A 22239-nucleotide genomic window follows, 5' to 3' on the forward strand; every position below is an offset into this window, starting at 1 on the left:
GTTCAAATTGAAATTCATGATGTGGAAATATATATTGTTTCATGTATTTCTGTGTGCCGTTATGAAGCTGTAAGCTGCAATGTGTCTGTATTCCATTAAACAATGGTCATAGCGCAGCCAGAAAACCCTGGTGAGGCCTTTTGGAATTCCAGAGAAGTCATCTCAAGCAGTAACTTTGGTCTCCAAGATTTTTATTAGAAACAAATGAAGGAAAACACAAACAGGCCCATGAGCGAGTGACCTGTAGTGTCCCACAAGCCTCGACGCGGTGGATTCTCTGTCCTTTAACGCCCTGTGCTCGGCGCCAGCCTGCATGAGGTTGTCAGGGCTCATGGGCTGCCTGTGATGGTGGCCCTTCACACGGACGCTTGTTTTTACCCTGGAAATATGCGGAAAATATCCCTTTTCTCGGTGGCTTGCTGGATTGTCTGCCTTAGCACATTTGTCCCAAAAACCTGCCTACATAAAATGTGTGGAATAAATCCCTGAAGTCCTCATTTTATGTCTGCTCATGCACTCTCAGCTGAAAGCATTCCTAAAACCCAGAAACCTTTATTTGAAACATCTTTTCCACCCATCCTTACTTTTTGAGGACACCACAGAGTATTTCTAAAGAAATTGCTGCTGATGATATATTGCGCTATTACATGTATAATACAGAGTTAATCCTGTCAGTGATAGTATTTTTACATTTTTGGAGTCCTTTCATTCAATTTAATCACTAATGTATATCAAGAAAAATGTAGAAAAGATGTTTGTTCTTAATCCAGGTAACTTTCCTCATGTGAAATTATGCATGTTACCTATAATTTCATTATCTTCAATAAATGACAATAGCAATTTTTTCTCTTTTTAAAAAAACTGAGGTGTAGTTAACTTACAATATTGTGTCAGTTTCATGTATACAGCAAAGTGATTTAGTTACATATGTGTGCGTGTTTTTCAGACTCTTTTCCGTGATAGTGTTATAAAAATATTGAGTGTATCTCCCTGTGCTATACAGTAAGTCCTTGTTGTTTTCATTTTATATTTACAGCTAGAGTGTAACCATAGTTTATTTTCTATGTCTGTAAGTTTCTTTCTGTGTTGTAAATAAATTCATTTGTATCATTTTCTTAGATTCCACAAATAAGTGATAACACAATATTTGTCTTTCTCTGTCTGCCCTGCTTTACTTAATATGAAAATCTCTAGGTCCATCTACGTTGCTGCAAATGGCATTATGTCATTCTTTTCGTGGCTGAGTAATATTCCATTGTATATGTGTACTGCACCTTCTTTATCCCCTCACCTGCCAACTCATCTGTCAGTGGACATGTAGGTTGCTTGCATGTCTTGACTGTTGTAAGTAGTGCTGCTATGAATATAGGGGTGCATGTATCTCTTTGAATTATAGTTTTGTCTGGATGTATGCTCAGGAGTGGAATTCCAGATCATATGGTAACTCTATTTTTAGTTTTTTAAGGAACTTCCATACTCTTCTCCATAGTGGCTGTACCAATTTACCTTCCACAAATGGTGTAGGAAGGTTCCTTTTTCTCCACACCCTTTAGCGATTTTTACTAACGTGAATTATTGGATACTTTCCTGCCAATAGGTGGTGGGACAACTTTTTTATCTGTCAAGAAACATTTTTCAGAGTGTCACATCCTCAGATTTTCGAATCCTAATTCCTTGAAATTCATTGTAATTGACATACTTCTCTCCTCCAATTCTGCAACTAAAGAGGAGTGATCCTTTTGGAGAAGTCAGTACCTCAAAATGGTTAGAGTTGCTTGAGCCTGTGAGTGCACTCAACATGCCCACGTATTTGAAGTTTGATTGTGACTGACATGAAAGTGCTTTTGTGGTTTGCTTTTTAGCAGCACAATAAAGTTGCCATTTTAAGCGGTCAGAAACCACAAGCCAGATATTTACATGTGAGGAACTGTTTGTAGCATTATTGTATAAATATGTTCTTTTCATGTCATGGGATCTTTTTTTATAAAAGAGTGTTTTCTTTAGTACTTTGTGTTCTGCTTCCCAGTATTATAAACATATACCCTGGTTTCTCTTCAGATTATAGAGGTTAAACAATAAATTGAATATCTAGGCAGGCGAGCTGATGGAATTTTCATTTGCAGACTAGATCAGAGTTTACAAAGGGGTGGCCTGTAGACCAGATCTGGCCTCTGCTGTGTTTGTTTGGCTCAAAGAATGCTTTTTAAGAATACAAATTGATTTCCCATGTTTAAAAATTGGACAGTGATGCACAAAAACTGGATTTTTGTCTTAAAGAATCAGATCCGGTAACACTGGACTTAAAGTTGGCTAGGACTGAGTTCTGGCTACCGCCTTTCATTGATCTTGTGTACGCCAGGTCACCACAGGCCCACAGCCCCTGATCAGCACAGCCCACCACCCTCATTGTTCCTTCTTCTTTAGAGAATTACCCAACTGGCCCCTGTAGGCATTTGGGTTTGTGACCCTGGAACCAAAGGTTTTTCCTTTCCAGCTGAATCAGATAAGAATGTCATATACATACTCACATTTAAATAAAGTATAATTGATTTTTTAAAACTTTGGGTTAAATCTGTCTTTATAGCAGTGGTCATAAAAGGGTAAAAAAGTGGAGAAAAGTAAATAAATGTGAATGAAAAAATAGCCATACCATAACACATTTGAATAGTTACTGAAGCCTCTTTTGTGTTCTTAAACCCTTAATGAAAAAAAAAATTATTGTCTGTGTTGGAGAAGAGAATTTAAATAAAATGTGCAGATATATCATCATGCTGCAAACTGAAACATGTCTACACTTGGGACTGACAGCTCCTCATACTTAAACCTGGTGCAGCTGAAGCACGGGGATCTTGGCTTGGCCTCTGTTTTCATCTGGAAATCCAAGGCAGAATGTCCGTGTATCTCACCCTTGTACACAGCCATGACAGGAAATCGTTTCCATTCTGCCTGCAAGCCAGGTGATGCTTCATCACCAAAAAGAGTATAGATGACTTCCCAATAGGAGTCAGCCTGTTATAACTGTGGTTGATTCTCCTGACCATCAAGTATTATGATCAAGGCTGTGTGAATACGTGAATAAACAGCACCATGAGAGCACTCTTTTGCACCAAAGAAAATACAAGAAGACACTTTTTTGTCCTTTTCTCTTACGTAGTATTCCCGCTGTATTTTTTCCCATGATTCCTATATAACCACTGTTTGAATTTGGGCTTGTTATCTTCCATAGGCTACCTTTTTTTTTTTTAATGCATTTAATCATTGTGGCCCACAGTGCCTCTGGAGTCACTGTGTTCACCATGCAATGAATTAACTCCTGTGCCAGGAGCACTCTGTGTAGGCCTGTGTCTGGGAACATTCTCTGTGTAGAAGCATGACCTGTGAAAGCCAGCATGGAAAAGGATTTATGAGCCTCTGCTCAACGATGCCGTTAGTCAAAAATGTACATAAAACTGTGAGTGCTGCAGTTAGGGCTCTGTAGTAACTTCAGTTTAATATACTTAGTAAAAATCTGTTCAGTTACCAGCATTATCTGTTTCAATGCTTTTTAAACTATTGCTCTTTAGAGCTCTATTTTTAAATATTAATTTTTACTATAGAAATAAAAGCGTAATAGTTTTCCCTTCCTTGTACATGTTTAGAAGGCAAGGTTGTTGTTATAGCAACAACTAGACAGGGCTGAGTTTGACAGATTTCTGATTGCAGATGTATATGGGAACAGTTCAGTTTGCTTATTTTTTTATCATTAAAAAAATTTACTACTGTTCTTGACAGCCTGAAAGGGTGGGATGGGAGTGGGGAGGGTGGCTCAAGAGGGAGGGTGTGTATATATAATCATGACTGATTCTTGTTGTATGGCAGAAACCAACACAACATTGTAAAGCAATAATCCGCCAATTAAAAAATAAATAAAATTAAAATTTACTGCTGTTCTTAGAAATCATGTTATTAGCTGTTGCTCAGAAACTGTCTTTTTGCTCAATACAGATCTCATTTTAATCATGTTTTGCATGATAAATTAGTTATAAGTAGATGTATCTTAATAGAATGTCCTTTTTCATTACTTTCTTTGCTAGATAAATTTTAAAAAATCTCATTCCCTTGTCTTAGCTAAAATTTTGTAGCAAATTACATGTTCTCTCAAAACTTATGGAAAATACACCAGGCACATAAATTATTTCAGAAAGTAAAAGTAGTATATTTGTGTTTCATAAGACTCTGATAACTATTTTATGGCAATTGCTATAATTTGATGTATATAGTATATTTCAGGTTTATTGTTACCAATCATGTCCTTTTTGCTTTTAGCAATGAAATTGTCTACTACATAGCGTTCTTCTGTCTTCCTTCTGAAAGTGACATTATTTCTGAAACTGTGGCTTAGCAATGAGAAGGAAAATGATGCCTTTCTTACTCTAAGGAAGGAAATGGAGTGTAGTATGCTAGAAAGTGCTCTGAAGTGGGACAAGGAAATATGGGTGCTGGTTCCAGCTGTGCTGTAATATAAATGTTTGTTAAATGAACGGATCAATAAATATGAGACCTTTGGACCTCAGTTTCCCAACTGTAAAGGTTAGAACCTAGAGTAGATTATCTCTGTATCTCCTGCTAGCTCTAAAATCTCCTTATTCCATGCAGCAGTGTCTCCCTTCTTGATGGAATCCTTCACTGTGAAATAGACATCTCAAGGATTGTTATCATGGAATGCATTTAGTATGTGTTAGTGTAATGATACTTAACCTATTTTTTTATTGTTACCTATTGTTAATCCATCTCCCTCTGCTTGGAAGGGCTTTCCTGGTAGCTTAGCTGGTAAAGAATCCACCTGCAATGCAGAGACCCTGGTTTGATTTCTGGGTTGAGAAGATCCCCTGGAGAAGGGCTGCTTGGAAAGATTCCTTACATATACACAGGACGTTAGTAATGGGATTTGGGAGTGAGATCTTGATTTTTTTATATACCTTTTCTAATGCTCTAATGTGAAATTAGTTTCCCTGAATTATTTGGTCCAAATCTGAAATAGAAAATTTTCATACATTTTTATGCTAGTCCCAAACTCAGTTCTTAATGCAATGAGCTATGTATCTATACATTAATTTATCTGTAGAAAATATTGCTTTCATGTTCTAAAGCCACTGTTGTTGTTGTTCACTTGCTAAGTTGTGTGCAACTCTTTGCGACCCCATGGACTGCAGCACACCAGGCTTCCCTGTCCTTCACTATCTCCCCGGGTTTGCTCAAACTCATGTCCATTGAGTCAGTGATGCCATCCAACCACTTCATTCTCTGTTACCCACTTCTCCTCCTACCCTCAACCTTTCCCAGTTTCAGGGTCTTTTCCAATGAGTCGGCTCTTTGCATCATGTGACTAAAGTAGTGGAGCTTCAGCTTCAGCATCAGGTCTTCCAGTGAATATTCAGGGTTGATTTCCTTTAGGATGGACTGGTTTGATTTCCTTGCTGTCCAAGGGACTCTCAAGAGTCTTCTCCAGCACCACAGCTCAAAAGCATTGATTCTTTAGCACTCAGCCTTCTTTATGGTCCAGCTCTCACATCCATACATGACTACTGGAAAAACCACAGCTTTGACTATACAGACCTTTGTCGGCAAAGTGATGTCTCTGCTTTTTAATATGCTATCTAGGTTTGTCATAACTTTTCTTACAAAGAGCGGCCACGCCACACAATCAAACTCATGCTCGGTGGACATTTCCCATGCTCTGTTTATTTTGTGTGAAACCTCTGTTTCTATAAATACCTGCCCAGGAAAGCTCTGCAAGAACGCGTCTCCCTTGAATGAGAGAGAGCTAGGTTGAGAAAAAGATGGAGGAAGCGGAGATTCCAGCTTATCTTGAATGAAGGTTTCTGGTGTTTTTATTTTTATTTTGTGCTTTTATTTTAAATCAGTTGCCAAAATACCAGATATATGTGTGTGTTAGTCGCTCAGTCATTTCCGACTCTTTGTGATCCCATGGACTGTAGCCCGCCAGGCTCCTTTGCCCATAGAATTCTCTAGGCAAGACTACTGGAATGGGTTGCCATTCACTTCTCCAGAGGATCATCCTGACCCAGGGATTGAACCCAGGTCTCCTGTATTGCAAGCAGATTCTTTACCATCTGAGCCACTAGGGAAACCCCAACACCAGATAGAGTTACATTCAAATGTAACTGATTTGGTGGATTATAATTCAGACTCATTAAAATTATATCTATGAAGAATTTTTAATGATATGGCAAATTGTTTTTAGTACAGTAACTAAAAAAAGAAAATTTGCATTATGATTTGATCTCAACAAAAGGGAAGTAAACACACAAGTATATTAACTGTGGGTTTTTTTCTAGATGATAATATTATTTAATGGTGATTTTTCTTTCTGTATTTTTGCTTTAAGAAAACAAAAAGTTCAGCCAATGGTTTTTAAAAAATTTTAAATGCAAGTTATGTTGTGAAGTTTTGGGTTTTGTGTTTGTATTATTGCAAATTTGGATGTTCCCATTGTCTCATGATTCCAGAGGAGGAACAACTCAGATTCAGCTTACCCCACACATCTTAGTAGGTCATGGTTCGGTTGTAAGGTTGAGGGTTCATTAGCATCAGTAATGGGAAAGAGGGTTCTAAATATCACAAGGGTCAACAAAGGCAGGAGATCCCACCAACCCTTTTATTTACGTGCTGGGTACTAACTCCTTGGGCTTCCCTGGTGGCTCAGATGGTTAAGAATCCGTCTTTAATTCAGGAGCCCTGGGTTCAATCCCTGGGTCAGGAAGATCCCCTGGAGAAGGGAATGGCTACCCACTCCAATATTCATGCCTGGAGAATTCCATGGATGGAGGAGCCTGGTGGGCTACAGTCCATGGGGTCCCAAAGAATTGGACATGACTGAGCAACTAATACACACACACTAACTACATACAAGAGATCTTCAAAAAATAAGATGTATCTCAGGACTTCCAGGTCTTATCTCATAAGACATATCTCAGGTCCAGTAGTTAAGAATCTGCTTTCCAATGCAGGGGTTGTGAGTTCAATCCCTGGTCAGGGAACTAAGACTGCACTCACTACAGGGCATGCCACAACTAAGACCCAACACAGCCAAATAAATAGTTTTTAAAAAGACATATCTTAGAATAAAAGAGCCTAAATATCTTTTGCGGAAAACAGGCAAAAATAAAAGTCTTATGTAATGAGAAAGCTGTATGAGGGGTAATGACACATATGTGGAGTGGTCAACTCAGTCTGGGAGAATCCAGAGGTGATGCTTGAGTCTAGAGTTGGGTTAAAAGATGGAGGCAGAGATGCACAGGGAACTGCTTGTAGAAATGTCCTTTAGCATGAAACTCAGTGGTGCTTCTGGGGATGATGATTAATTTAGTGACAGTGGACACTGAATATAGGAGAGATGAAGAGCAAACACGGTAAGGAAATTGTCAGGAGTAAAATTGTGGCTGTCTTTGAATGTTATGCTTAGTAGTTTGGCCTTTGTCCTCATTATGACAGGAAGCCATTAAGAGGTTTTAAGCTGTGGATTTACATTTGATTTGCCTCTTAGAAAGATGCCTCTAGTGCTGTGGGGAAGGGGTAGTGAAATGGGAGGCTCCAGAGGGGAGCTGTTACCACCATCTAAGCCTGAGGTGAAGCTGGCCGGAATTGTGACAGAGGGAATGAAGAGGCAGGGGTGGACTTGAGAGACAGTGAAATCCCAACCTAACCGACCCAGTAGGCTGTTGGATGAGTCGCGTGAAGGAGAGGGGAGACCGGGAGGAGCCCTTGGGTCCTGGTGCTCAATGGAGGTATCCTTGGAAGAGGGATTTTGGGAGGAGGTAAGGGGAAGTATGTATCAGTTTGAGATATGAAGTTAAGGGGGGTTTTTTGTCCTTTCTTTTTTCCTTCCCTTCTGTCTCTTTCTGCCTTTCCATCCTTCCCTTCTGTCTCTACCTTCCTCCTTCTTTCCTTATTCCCTCCCTCCCTCCCTCTTTTCTTTCTTTCTTTTCTTTTCACTCAGGCATTTAGTCATTCAGTCAGCCTTTATTAAGCCCTCACTGTATACCATGCGCCATCCCGGTCACTGCTGTAGGTTCATTACAAAGCAGGCCCATTTCTGTGAATCCTCAGCCATGAGGGGGACAGAGGCTGTTTCCACGGCCACAGTCACCAGGTATCTCTGACCAGGACACAACTAGTCAGACCGGAGAGTACTTAACTGCTTTCAAATGGTGTTGCATAATACATGTTTTTGTATTTGGAAACACCTCTAATGGCCATTTTCTTTCTAGGTAGTGCTATTATTTCTGTTATGTTTCTGAGAGAAAATTTGAGAGCCTCGGATTTAGTAGGTAAGTAATTATTTAATTCAGATAATTAAAGCTCGATTTGATGAGGAAATAACTAATCCTATCCATTAAAAATGTGTGCTTTAAAAGCAAGGAACCAATTACTGCAATGGATATAGTGTCATCTAGGGGTGAATGTTATTCTGCCTTGGAGTTGCCGTCTGCTCTTTGACATGAAATACGTGCATCTTCATTGAGGCCGCTGCCCAAGCTATTGACCACAGCAGATCATTATTACAGTATTATTACTATTGTGAATGTTACAAAAATTTTATGAACGTAATAAAATCCAAGAAAACATCTGTGTTACCTAATAGAGTATTCCACTTAAAGGACATATTTGATAGATTGTTGCATGAAGGGACTGCATGAAAATGAAAACCACATCCAAAAATTAGATGTACCAATTAACTACCTAATTTTTTGTTAGCCTTTTCCAAAAGTAACATAGAATATTGATCTTCAAAATTTTATTTAGAGGGAATTCCCTGGCAATCCAGTGGTGAGGACTCCACGTACTCATTGCTAAGGATATGGGTTCAATCCCCGGGCAGGAAACTTAAGATCTCATAAGCCGTGCGGTATAGCCAAAAAAAAATTTTTTTTAAATTTAGAAATACAGCTATTAATGAAAAATCTCAGTAGCCTTACTGGCTGTAAAAAATGTTTCTGCTGCATGGCAAAGCCATCACATATTGATTGTATCTTCTACCTCTTGTTGGAAATATCACTGATGAGAAGAATTATAAAAATTCATATTTTCTTCCTTGACAAAATCCTGTCTGAATTACTGCCGACATATGATAATGAGTATGAGAGTTTAGGCACTTTAAATAAAGCCACATCTACTCAGTTCCAAGGAGATCATATTAAAGGAAAAACTGTTTGAGTTTAAATGTGACACCAGTGTTGGTATGTTGAACATTTGTTTCCCTGATCCTATTTCCCTTGAGCCTAGCGTCTTGAAGGAGTTTTCACTTTTTCTTTTTCCTCCTTGATTTGATTCTGCTAGTAGAGTTTTTTAGTCAACACTGTCAAATTTTCATGGTTAAAATGTTTTTCCAAATGCATTCATATGTGAATTGTGGCTTTTCAAATACATTATTTTTCTATACTCTTTTTTTGTACTATGGTTATGGCCTCATTTGGGGACATTGTATGGAATCAGAAATAAGAATGAGCAATGCCTGAGTTTTATAGATTAAAGCAATTAGGTCCTACGTTATGTTTCTCATTTATCAAAAGTCTTATGGAAACTTTAAGTCGTTTAATCTTATGTATGTCATCTTTTGTAATTAATGGCTGATTAATGTTTAAATAAATGTAAGGTATTTAATGAAGTAATACAGATGGATATAGAGGAAGTCTTGCCAATTATTATGAACCCTTGTGATAAAATGATGATTAAGACAGAATCCCTGCCTTCAAGTAATATGGTCAATGATCAAATGTATACAAAAATACATTTTTTAAAGCAGAGAATAATATGTTTTATAATGCCTGAACCGTTAGTTTAGAACAGAGTTTCTCAACCTCAGCGCTACTAACATTTTAGGCTGGCTAATTCATCATAGGGGGATGTCCTGTGCATTGTAGTGTGTTGAGCAGCATCTTTTGGCCTTTACCCATTAGCTGCCGGTAGCACACTCTGCCCCAGTTATGACAACCAAAAATAACTTCAGACATTGTCAAATCTCCCTTGGTGGGCAGAGGGCAGGCAAAATTGCCTCCGGTTGAGAATCACTGGTTTAGAATAAAGAGAGATTACTCTAGCTAGAAAGCTTAGAGAGGATTTTCTGTAGCACAGATACCTTATTCACAGCTGAATAGGACAGGCATGGACCACCTCCCAGCACTTGGAGGATGGCAAACAGAGGGAATAACGTGAGCACTGTTGACAGATGAACGGAAGTCAAGACGAGTTTCTATGTAGTACTGTGCTGCAAGCACTGCCAGTGAGCGTTAGGAGAAAAATCAATGAAAGTCATAGCCATAGGAAGGAAAGCAATAGAAACAGCAATATGTGCCAGTGATTTGATTATATTCTTAGAAAACCCAAGATCAACAGAACATTACTAAAAGCAGTAAACTAGTTCAACATCAAAGGATATAAAATAAACTCACTCTCAAGGATTCAAAGCTGGATTCAACTTCTGCTATCAACTGTGTGGCCAACATATTACTTAACTTCTCTAAGCCAGTGTGCTGACAAATATAGAAGACTATTTTACGGGTCACATTGGATAATTGATACAAGCACTTTGAGACATGGAAAGCCCTGTTATTAATAATAAAATTATTATTTCTATGATTGACTTCATTCCTAAGAGGTAATACTAAAAATGTAAGAAATAGGAAATACACTCACATACACATGTAATAAAAAAAAAAAAACACCTCTATTAATTCTTTGATTCTTTGCTAATTTTTCTTACTTTAAAAATAGCCAAGATTTGTTAAATATCTACTTCTCTCAGGTGCTATAAGTGTTTTGCATGAACCGTCTCATTTAAATGTAGGAACATTCATTTATAGATCGGCTTTGTTGTTGGTGGTTAGTCGCTAAGTCATGTCCAACTCTTTTGCAACCCCTTGGACTGTAGCCCACTAGGCTCCTCTGTCCATGGGATTTCCCAGGCGAGAATACTGAAGTGGGTTGCCATTTCCCACTCAAAGAGTTATGTGACTTTTGCTAAATTACTTAATCCCTTTAAGCCCCAAATTTCCTAATCCTTAAAATGAAGATAGTATTACCTATGTCATAGGATTAAACAAGTATATAAAACTTATGCCTATAAGACTCTTGGAAGAGGGTCTGTCATGTAATACGTCCTCAATAATGGCCGCTAATATTATCATAGCTATTAATACCACCACCCACCGCTTTGTGCTGTTTCTTCATGAGAGAAAACCTTGATTAGGCTATTTTAGTGAACTTTTAATAACATTAAAGTTAACATTTCCCACAACTCTGATTGAGTTTTTTTGCCTTTTACCTGAATGCTTGGGAAATATTGAGACCAGGAGGAGAAGGGGACGACAGAGGATGAGATGGTTGGATGGCATCACTGACTGTATGGACATGGGTTTGAGTGGACTCCTGGAGTTGGTGATGGACAGGGAGGCCTGGTGTGCTGCGGTTCATGGGGTCACAAAGAGTTGGACACGACTGAGCGACTGAACTGAACTGAATGCTTTTTGAGCAGGGATTTATCTGTGATCAATTCTTGATTAATGTCACAGAAATAAGAAAGGATATAGTCACTGATTCCATACCCATGCCTCTGACAGCAATACCATATGATTATCATGATCTGAGATGTAATAACCCTTTTCAGGCTTAGGGAAGGACTCTTCCCCAGCCATCCTCAGTAGTGTGTTAGGTCACATATATTTTCTTGGGACCTATATTGTTGTTGCCTTGAGAAAACTTGGCTTTTTCTGTTAAAAGCTAAAAATGCATTGTTTTTTCTTTACAGGGACTAAAACCAAACAGGGAAAAGAGTAGTTAGTGGCATTTTGTACAAAATTAACATATAAGCATGCTAAAAATTAAATTGTCAAAATGTGTAAGAGAAAATCATTTATTTTTCCCTGCTTCAAGCAAATGAAAGTTTGTTTTTCATGATGGAACAAATGAAGATTTTTTTGGACCATGTGGAAACAAGCTGAACTAATTTATTGCCAAATGTTGATCTGTGGCTATGAAGCTTTTCACCACTAACCTCAAAAAAATGACCTCACAAAAGCTATGTCTGAAAGAAATCGCCAACTATTATTAATTCAATGACAGGCTTTGGACTGTGCTCTGATTCTTAGTGGATTAATAACTTTAAATTATTGTAATGATTATTTTTCCTCTAAAATGCACCAAAATTCTCTCCCCTTCAATCAGCCAAAACTATAGTATTTCCCCCTCTCCTCCCTTAGTCATCAAAAATACTGAATCTAATAGTCTGTGAGATCCTAGTTGACTTAAGTCCTGATATTGTCATCATAAAAATAAAAATTACATCAGCACTCTCCAGAGACCAGTAACTTGATTATTTCAAGTCACCTATACATGGTTTCCCCATTGATAGAATGTCACGAGATTAATAGTGAGACAAAGACCACTTCCTTCCTTCCTTCTCCCACACCAGAGGTCAGCTTGGTTTGAAGCCAGGACCTAGAATACTAATCTAGCCAAACAAAAATCATTTCTGGTTGAGAGGACAGATTGGCTATTTTGTTTTAAAACTGCCTCAAGAATGGGAGACTTTATGATGGTAGATTCAGAACTATTTAAATTCACTATATTATTTAGATAAGTTAAATAAGCAGGATGACAATATACACCCTACTTAGTTAACTTATTGAAAGGACTGACACTGAAGCTGAAACTCCAATACTTTGGCTACCTGACTTGAAGAGCTGACTCACTGGAAAAGACCCTGATGCTGGGAAAGATTGAAGGCAAAAGGAGAAGGGGATGACAGAGGATGAGATGGTTAGATAGTATCACTGACTCAATGGACATGAGTTTGAGCAAACTCCAAGAAATGGTGAAGGACAGGGAAGCCTGGCATGCTGCAGTCCACGGGGATCACAAAGAGTCAGACATGACTGAGCGACTGAACAACAATACTTTTGAGACTTGCCAATCCAGGGCTTCTTCAGGACTTGGCTGCCTTAAGCCTGAGGAATCTGGAGAGACTATACTGAGGAGAAGGCACCCTTTGGTGTGAAGGAATCCAGTTTATGCTGTGGTGTTTAGTGGTATACCACCACTAAAGCAATAGCTGGACCGCCATTGATCAGGCGGCATATTGCAGGCTCTAAGAAAACCAGACAGTGATGTAGGGTAAGGTCAGGTTAGCTGAATTTTTCAACTCTTGAGGCTATCAGAAGTCCGATCAAGCCAGATTCCAGAAGCTAGCTAAATGGCAGTTAACACTAGCTGGCATTGAGCTGGAGAGTGGGGACACAATTAAAAGCGATTTCAGGTTTTACTTAAGGAGAAGGGTGGGCTGGGAAACTGGATGTCTTTTGAGGAAGAACTCTGCAAGGATTCTAGAACCCGAGGCTTGTGCAGGTGAGGAACTCAGCAGGCTGTAGATGCCGGTGAACAGGCGCATCAGAAGGAGCCTGACGATAGGCTGTTTTCCCTTCCTCCATCTTTATATGTCAGCCTCCATCCACAGGCATCTATAGGAGACTTTGCAACAGAGCTTCAGTAGCCTCTTGAAACAGAGGCAGTATTCTCACAGCTGGATCCAGTTAAATGTCAGGCATTTCTCAGAGTATAAAATATTCCTCCAAACACTACTTCAGGATGATATAAATGGTCAAATATGTTTAGAAAATATTACAACCATATCCTCCCCAAGGAGATTCACAGTGAACACTAACACATTCAGACTCTCAGGGGTCTTCCAGTAAAATAGCTATTTAAATTTGTTTAACTCACCTCTTTCCAAATAGATTTGAGTTGAAACTTTTTGTGGTGGTGTGTCCCTCTTATGACACTGGGTTCTAAGGAACACCAGTTTGGAGACGCTCTTCTCAAGGAACTTCAGGGCCAGTCGGGACCTTCAGGAACAGCTGCCAGAAGGAGTCCATTCCTTCTGTCCCCTGTGGAGACGCTTCATCCAGCCTCACGTTGTGTTCAGTACAACTCCTGGGGTGCCACTCACTGAGACTACAAGGTGAATGACAGGCTTGTGTAGTCCATTTATCAGCCCCGGTCCGTTATGCATACAAGAGGCAGAAGAGTATAATCATTAAGAACAGGTTACCTAGGGACTTCTCTGGTGGTCCAGTGGTTAAGACTCCACACTCCCAATGCAGGGGGCCCGGGTTTGATCCCTGGTCAGGGAACTAGATGCCACATGCCACAGTTAAGACCCGGCACAACCAAGTAGATAAAAAAAAAAAAAAATATATATATATATATATATATATATACACACACACATATATAAAAAGAGAGTACGTTACCTAGGTTCCAATTCAAGCTCTTCACTTAGCCCAGACAAGACAGTTATTCCCTCTGTGATTCAATTTTCTCATATATCAAATACGGCTAGTAATAGTTTAATAGTATCCAATGTTATATATTATACAGTATACATATACTATATGTTAGTCTAGTAACATGCAGTATAGTTATTTTTGTAGGCTTTTTGTAAGAAATATTAGTTATGTTTGTCTAAAGCATTTAGAGTATGTTAAGTATTAGCTATTACTATTATAGTTCTTATTATCATCACATTTCTGTGTGATGGTAATCATAATGTAACTCTCATGTCAGCCACAATTGTCTATGGAATCTATAGCTTTGGACACATTGCTTAAAAAGAATGATTACCTTCCCTTGGCGTATGCCCTCCCAGTACACCTAGTCCATCTACTCCAAAGAGCAGGGATGAGCCTGTTTCCCTGTTTTGTATATGACAAGTTTATAAGAAGAGATTTTATTAATACTTGTATCAAGCTGAATCTGAAACACCCACCAGATCATTGTAGACTTTTATGTGACTTCAGTTATATTTGATGAGAAAAGGTATTTGGTGCAGGTCTGGGCATAAGGGTGGCGGGTGAGCCCACATCCCTATATCATGGATTGTATCCAGCATCCCGTGGTTGATGACCACCTGTAGCTTACTCACTGCTGCCTGACTGCTCCACCTTTGGACCCCACCAATAGTCAGCTCTCAGTGCTTTGTGTACTGAACAGACAGTTAGGGATTCCCTGGTGGCTCAGACGGTCAAGCGTCTACCTGCAATGTGGGAGACCTGAATGGCTACCCACTCCAGTACTCTTGCCTGGAAAATCCCATGGACGGAGGAGCCTGGTAGGCTTCAGTCCATGGGGTTGCGAAGAGTCTGACCCAACTGAGCGACTTCACTCCCTGAGGTCGGCAGTGGGTAGCAAACATATGCTGGTGTTTCTTCCTCTCTGTGTTCTGTCAGTTACATCATTTCCTTTCTTCTCTGTTTTTTTAAGACCAACGGAGAGAGGTCTTCACTAGATAATCAGAAAGTGCTGAGTCCTTCCTGCCCTGTCCTTTCATTTTCAAATTGAGTTGTTAACCCTGTACAGACAGCCCCAGGGACACTCCCTCTAGTCATCTCTAGACCAATATTAGAGATACAAGTTTGGATTAATTTCGAAGTTTGACTCAGATGGCCTTTGACCCTTGGCAGTCAGCATCCTAAGTTGCATTTGTCCCAGGGTCCTTTGTCACAGGCCTCCAGATGAGCTTTCAAACATATTCTGCTCCCCAGGATGGCCTCTTCCAGAGCCAAATTCCTGGAGTCTAGCAGGTATGAAAAGTTAATTTGTGCCTAGAAATGAGGAGACTGTGTCACAGAGGGATAAACAACTCACCTGGCCTGTGCAACCAGCAGTAGCAGTGAGATTTTAATTCTGGGGAGCCAGTCTCAGTTCAGATTAGACTTCCACTGTCCAAGTCTGGACTTGAAATTTAACCATGTCCGTGGGCCAAGGGCATGTCAAGTGCTGCTTTCCTTCTTTTGGTATCTTACACTTCCAGAGCACTCCTTTGGGCAAATGGGCCAACAGAAGGTAAACTAGCAAGTTTTCTAAGTCAAAAATTTGTACCTTTCCAAAGATTGGTGGCTTTACTGAAATAAAAATAGTAGGAACTGTGATGTTTCATATTAGCTTCCCAGGTGGCTCAGTGGTAAAGAATCCGCCTACCAAACTGGAGACACAGGTTCGATCCCTAAGTTGGGAAGATCCCCTGGAGAAGGAAATGGCAACCCACTCCAGTATTCTTGCCTGGGAAATCCCGTGGACAGAGGAGCCTAGTGGGCTACAGTCTATGGGGGTCACAAAGAGTCAGACACGATTTAGCAACTAAACAGCAACATCAACGTGATGTTTCATGTCACTTTTAGGGAACGGTGGTATATAAAAATATTTTGCAGAAATTTATTGAAGCAACTGCTAGTGGCTGTCTGCAGCAGTTTTAAACACTTATGAAAAATGTGCACATGACTCATGAAGGAGACAGTAAATCACACAGGAAAATAAAATGATGCCAAAGAAATAAGCAAATAAGAGCGGTTATCCAGAACTGCCTTCCTAAACGTAGGACGTTGCTGAGATTAAAATTATTAGCAAGAAAGAACGTGTGACCTCCTGAGCTGCCATAGAGTTACTCACTAGACTCGCAGTGATGTGAGGTTCATGTGAGATAATACGTGTGAAAAATTACTTTGAAAGGGAACTCGCAAAACCATCAGTCATTGTATTTGTTTTTAACAAACTTTGGAAGGCAGAGAAGATCTGCACTGGTGGAAATGGGCACAGGCCGCACATGAGAGAGCAGAGGTGGGACAGGGAGGGGTGTGTCAGGGTGTGAAACAGGGACCATGTTGGAAATAACGCCGCCTCCATAAATGGAACACTCTGCAGACTCTGAAAGAACGAGGCTGCCCGACATGTAATGTGAAACGTTTTCGGAGATGTTCTTGGAGTAGAAAAAGATGTTCTGTTAAGTAGGAAAAAAGCAAGATACAGAAAAGTGTGTATGATATGCTAACATCATTCTGTGTAAAAAAATCAAAACGCATGCACTCTCACCCACGCCTGCCTAAAGCGTCTCTGGAAAGAAAATCTCAAGCACCAGCAGCAGTAGCTCACTTTGAGGAGGGGACCTCGTGGGCCACAAGGACGTGAGAAAGAGTTTCCTTTCACTGATCCCTCTTGTATGGCTTTTGAGTTTTTTACTGTACGCATGTGCTATATATTCAAAACTAAAATTTCAAGGTTTTCCCTGCTGGCTCAGCGGTAAAGAATCCACCTGCCAATGCAGGAGACACGGGTTCGATCCCTGATCTGGGAAGATTCCACATGCTGTGCCACAACTATTGAGCCCGTGCTTTAGAGCCTGGGAGCCACAGCTACTGAGCCACTGGCCACAACTGTTGAAGCCCACGTGCCCTAGGGCCCCTCCTCTTGCAGCAAGAGAAGTCACCGCAATGAGAAACCCATGCACTGCAACTAAAGAGTAGCCCTCACTTGCCTCAACTGAAGAAAAGCCCACGCAGCTATGAAGACCAGCACAGCCAAAGATAAATAAATGAAAACCAAATTCTTGAAAAATTAAATTTGACACTAGGTACAGTTAGATGAGATAAAGAAATAACTGGCAGAGGAACTCAATATAAATAAGAAATTTAGATTTCACAAGAATAGGTTGGAAGTCTCTGAGATTGTGAAATTGTATTCAATGCATTTATTCTGCTTTACTAAGTTTAGAAAGCTGGGTTTTTAAAATATTGCTTCTTCCTAGGAATGTAATATTGAACAATTATCTTATAAGATCTTTGGTTTCTTCTTTTTTTTTTTTATTTTGGTCAAAGAAAGGACAGACCTGACCAATAATTTTGCCCAAGTTCTTATATATGGTTTTTATTGTTTCCTTTTATCACAGTGCTTAATAATGTATATTGTTTTCTTTTTAAAAATTCTCATTAGAAAATAGCTTTTAAAATTGTGTGTATAATTTCTGTCTTCACAAAGTAGTACTGAATAAATCGTTACATTAGAGTAAGCTTATTTTATAGCTTGTACTATACCATGAATAGCTATTGTCTGGCTTGTATAAAAAATCAAATGGATTCTCAGAAACTAGAGTTCAAAACTCTAAATCATTAGGTTGAGAACAATAGGAAATTGATGTCTTCAAATTATGAGATTGTTTAGACAAACCAAATTGTTTCAAGTTGGAGTGTATGCTGGTTGTAAATTATATACATGACAATGCTGACCTCAGTGGTGAAACAGGTTGAATTATGTTTTTAAGTTGTGCTACCTGAAAAATGCTACATAAATCAGTTTTTCTCAGGCTGCTAATTATTAATAAATAAGCAGTTTCCAGTGTTATTTGGAAAGCCAAATCCACTTCTCTGTGGCCACTTCTCGCCCACATTTTCCGTTCCTCCATTATTATAAGTAATGTGAAAGAGATGACAGTAACACATTCCTACATAGGTTTATAATGTGATATTTTACCAAGCTATCCCTGGAATTCTAGAGTTTAAATTAGATCAAGTCAGTCTGACTCAGAGTCAGCATTCACTTTGTTATTTCTCCTAAAAAGACTCCAAAAAATGACAATGATTATGGTATTCATTTACAAGAGTTTCAAAGTGTAAAATACCCAAGTATGTGTGTGTAAAGGATCCAAGGTGAGTAAGTGCAGAGTGGACCATCAGGTGATGGATTTCCCCACTCTCTGGGCCCTGCCATCTAGATCTAGGTGGATCCAGAGTCATCATGCACTTCCTGATCCACATGGAAACAAACAGCCAGGTTGGATGTGTTTCCATGTCTTCATATGCATGTGTTCTGATCGTCCCCATCTCTGAGGAAAGCTTCTCTGTAGAGGTCAAGATTCATCTTGAAACGACAGAGAAAAACCAGAAGTTATATGCTACCCCATCCATCCTGTGGCCCTTATATTATCCCCTTCTAAAGGTAATGTTGTTGGGTAAATGCGTGAAGTTCTTGGGATGGTTTGATGGATTGTATTTTCATAGGCATCCCTTGGAGAAGGGAAAGGCTACTCACTCCAGTATTCTGGCCTGGAGAATTCCATAGACTATATAGCCCATGGGGTCGCAAAGAGTTGGACATGACTGAGCAACTTTCACTTTCATGACTTTTACAAGTAATGCTCAGTGTATAGGAAATGTTTACATAAACAAAAAGACTTGAATGGCCCTTTTCAACATGGTTTGTCTTTTCAATTTAAAAGGTATGACGTTGGCATTGGCAGGAACATATCTATTGGTGAACTTTGCTCCAAATATAACTCAGCCTATCTCCGCAAGAACAGTACAGTATTACTTTGTTGGCTGGCAGTTCATGATCTACATGGTAAGAATTCTAAAAATTTTACTATCCCAGAAGCGATATTGTCTAGACCACTGGTACATGGAGAAGTTGGAGAGCTAGTATAATCTTTTCTTCTCAGTGTTAATAACTCAGTAAAATGTAAATATACTTGACCAATATTTGAAACACTAAATCAACAATAGAAGTACCCCTGTTCCCTGGGTATTCTGTCCTTGGGGATAACTTATCACTGGAACAGTTTCCACAATTTATGGAATTTAATCCAGCAAAGTCCAGAGTCACATATTTTAGGACAACTCAAAAAAAAAAAAACCTCTCTCCCAAAGTCAAAGGAAAGTACCTTAAGACATACTTTACTTCACTGAATTTTATTTAAGGTAAGTATTCTCTTCAAAAAATCACTCATAGAGACCCATGCATAGGCTGTCTGAAGAGAAATAGGACAATACTGAGAGGTGGGGAAAAGAAAAAAACAGAATGAGCTGATGTAGAAATTGGAAGCCACTAATTGCGATTTTTTAAAAATTTGATGCAATGACTATGTCTGGTGGGTATTAAGAAAGAATGTGATTGAAATACTTGGCCTATAACTTGTTCTGGAAGTCAGTTTAGATTGGAAAATAAGAATATTCTAGGAAAGGCAGGCAGGAAGAAGAAAAATGGGGTTGTCTAGATCAGCATTTAACCAAGAACTGAATTGGTAAAATAGTTGTGAATTCAATAAAAAGAATCAAGGCACACAGAATCATACATTTTTAGGGTTAGAAGTGACCTTAAAGAGCTATCAGGCCCAGTGCTCTGCCTATAAAACAGGTTCAGTTCAGTCACTCAGTCGTATCTGACTCTGCAACCCCATGAACTGCAGCACGCCAGGCCTCCCTGTCCATCATCAACTACCAGATGATGACTTTACTCAAACTCATGTCCATTGAGTCAGTGATGCCATCCAACCATCTCATCCTCTGTTGTCCCCTTCTCCTCCTGCCTTCAATCTTTCCCAGCATCAGGGTCTTTTCAAATGAGTCAGCTCTTCACATCAGGTGACCAAAGTATTGAAGTTTCAGCTTCAACATTAGTCCTGCTAATGAACACTCAGGACTGATCTCCTTTAGGATGGCCTACTTGGATCTCCTTGCAGTCCAAGGGACTCTCAAGAGTCTTCTCCAACACCACACACAGTTCAAAAGCATCAATTCTTTGGTGCTCAGCTTTCTTTATAGGCCAACTCTCACATCCATACATGACCACAGGAAAAACCATAGCCTTGACTAGAAGGACCTTTGTCAACAAAGTAATGTCTCTGCTTTTGAATATGCTGTCTAGGTTGGTCATAACTTTCCTTCCAAGGAGTAAACGTCTTTTAATTTCATGGCTGCAAAAACCATCTGCAGTGATTTTGGAGCCCCAAAAAATAAAGTCTAACACTGTTTCCACTGTTTCCCCATCTATTTGCCATGAAGTGATGGGACCAGATGCCATGATCTTTGTTTTCTGAATGTTGAGCTTTAAGCCAACTTTTTCACTCTCCTCTTTCACTTTCATCAAGGGGCTCTTTAGTTCTTCTTCACTTTCTGCCATAAGGGTGGTGTCATCTGCATATCTGAGGTTATTGATATTTCTCCTGGCAGTCTTGATTCCAGCTTGTGCTTCTTCCAGCCCAGCATTTCTCATGATGTACTGTGCATATAAATTAAATAAGCAGGGTGACAATATACAACCTTGATGTGTTCCTCTCCTGATTTGGAACCAGTCTGTTGTTCCAAGCCCAGTTCTAACTGTTGCTTCCTGACCTGCATACAGATTTCTCAGGAGGCAGGTCAGGTGGTCTGGTATTCCCATCTCTTTCAGAATTTTCCACAGTTAATTGTGATCCACATAGTCAAAGGCTTTGGCATAGTCAATAAAGCAGAAATAGATGTTTTTCTGGAACTCTCTTGCTTTTTCCGTGATCCAGCGGATGTTGGCAATTTGATCTCTGGCTCCTCTGCGTTTTCTAAAACCAGCTTGAACATCAAGAAGTTCATGGTTCAAGTATTGCTGAAGCCTGGATTGGAGAATTTTGAGCATTACTTTACTAGCATGTGAGATGAGTGCAATTGTGCGGTAGTTTGAGCATTCTTTGGCATTGCCTTTCTTTGGGATTGGAATGAAAACTGACCTTTTCCAGTCCTGTGGCCACACTGCTGAGTTTTCCAAATTTCCTGGCATATTGAGTGCAGCACTTTCACAGTATCATCTTTCAGGATTTGAAATAGCTCAACTGGAATTCCATCACCTCCTTTGTTCATAGTGATGCTTCCTAAGGCCCACTTGACTTCACATTCCAGGATGTCTGGCTCTAGATGAATGATCACACCATCATGATTATCTGGGTCATGAAGATTTTTTTTGTACAGTTCTTCTGTGTATTCTGGCCACCTCTTCTTAATATCTTCTGCTTCTGTTAGGTCCATACCATTTCTGTCCTTTATCGAGCCCATCTTTGCATGAAATGTTCCCTTGGTATCTCTAATTTTCTTGAAGAGATCTCTAGTCTTTCCCATTCTGTTGTTTTCCTCTATTTCTTTGCATTGATCACTGAGGAAGGCTTTCTTATCTCTTCTTGCTATTCTTTGGAACTCTGCATTCAGATGTTTATATCTTTCCTTTTCTCCTTTGCTTTTCACTTCTCTTCTTTTCACAGCTATTTGTAAGGCCTCCCCAGACAGCCATTTTGCTTTTTTGCATTTCTTTTCCATGGGGCTGGTCTTGATCCCTGTCTCCTGTACAATGTCACGAACCTCATTCCATAGTTCATCAGGCACTCTATCTATCAGATCTAGGCCCTTAAATCTATTTCTCACTTCCACTGTATAATCATAAGGGATTTGATTTAGGTCATACCTGAATGGTCTAGTGGTTTTCCCTACTTTCTTCAGTTTAAGTCTGAATTTGGTAATAAGGAGTTCATGATCTGAGCCACAGTCAGCTCCTGGTCTTGTTTTTGTTGACTGTATAGAGCTTCTCCATCTTTGGCTGCAAAGAATATAATCAGTCTGA

The 22239-nt window shown here is 39.5% G+C and overlaps 1 protein-coding gene across 2 annotated transcripts in view; it reads left to right on the forward strand.

Moving 5' to 3' along the window:
- Positions 1-22239, forward strand: part of NIPAL2 (NIPA like domain containing 2) — a 90445-nt gene that overhangs the window by 37243 nt on the left and 30963 nt on the right. The window contains exons 4-5 of one of the 2 annotated variants that reach the window (XM_055546586.1): positions 8271-8330; positions 19100-19221. In XM_055546586.1, coding sequence (XP_055402561.1) covers positions 8271-8330; positions 19100-19221 — 182 coding nt within the window. The remainder of the gene's footprint in view (positions 1-8270; positions 8331-19099; positions 19222-22239) is intronic. The other variant, XM_055546587.1, reaches the window with a different exon arrangement.

Source organism: Bubalus kerabau, chromosome 14 (genome assembly GCF_029407905.1).
Source record: "Bubalus kerabau isolate K-KA32 ecotype Philippines breed swamp buffalo chromosome 14, PCC_UOA_SB_1v2, whole genome shotgun sequence".
Taxonomy (NCBI): Eukaryota; Metazoa; Chordata; class Mammalia; order Artiodactyla; family Bovidae; genus Bubalus; species Bubalus kerabau.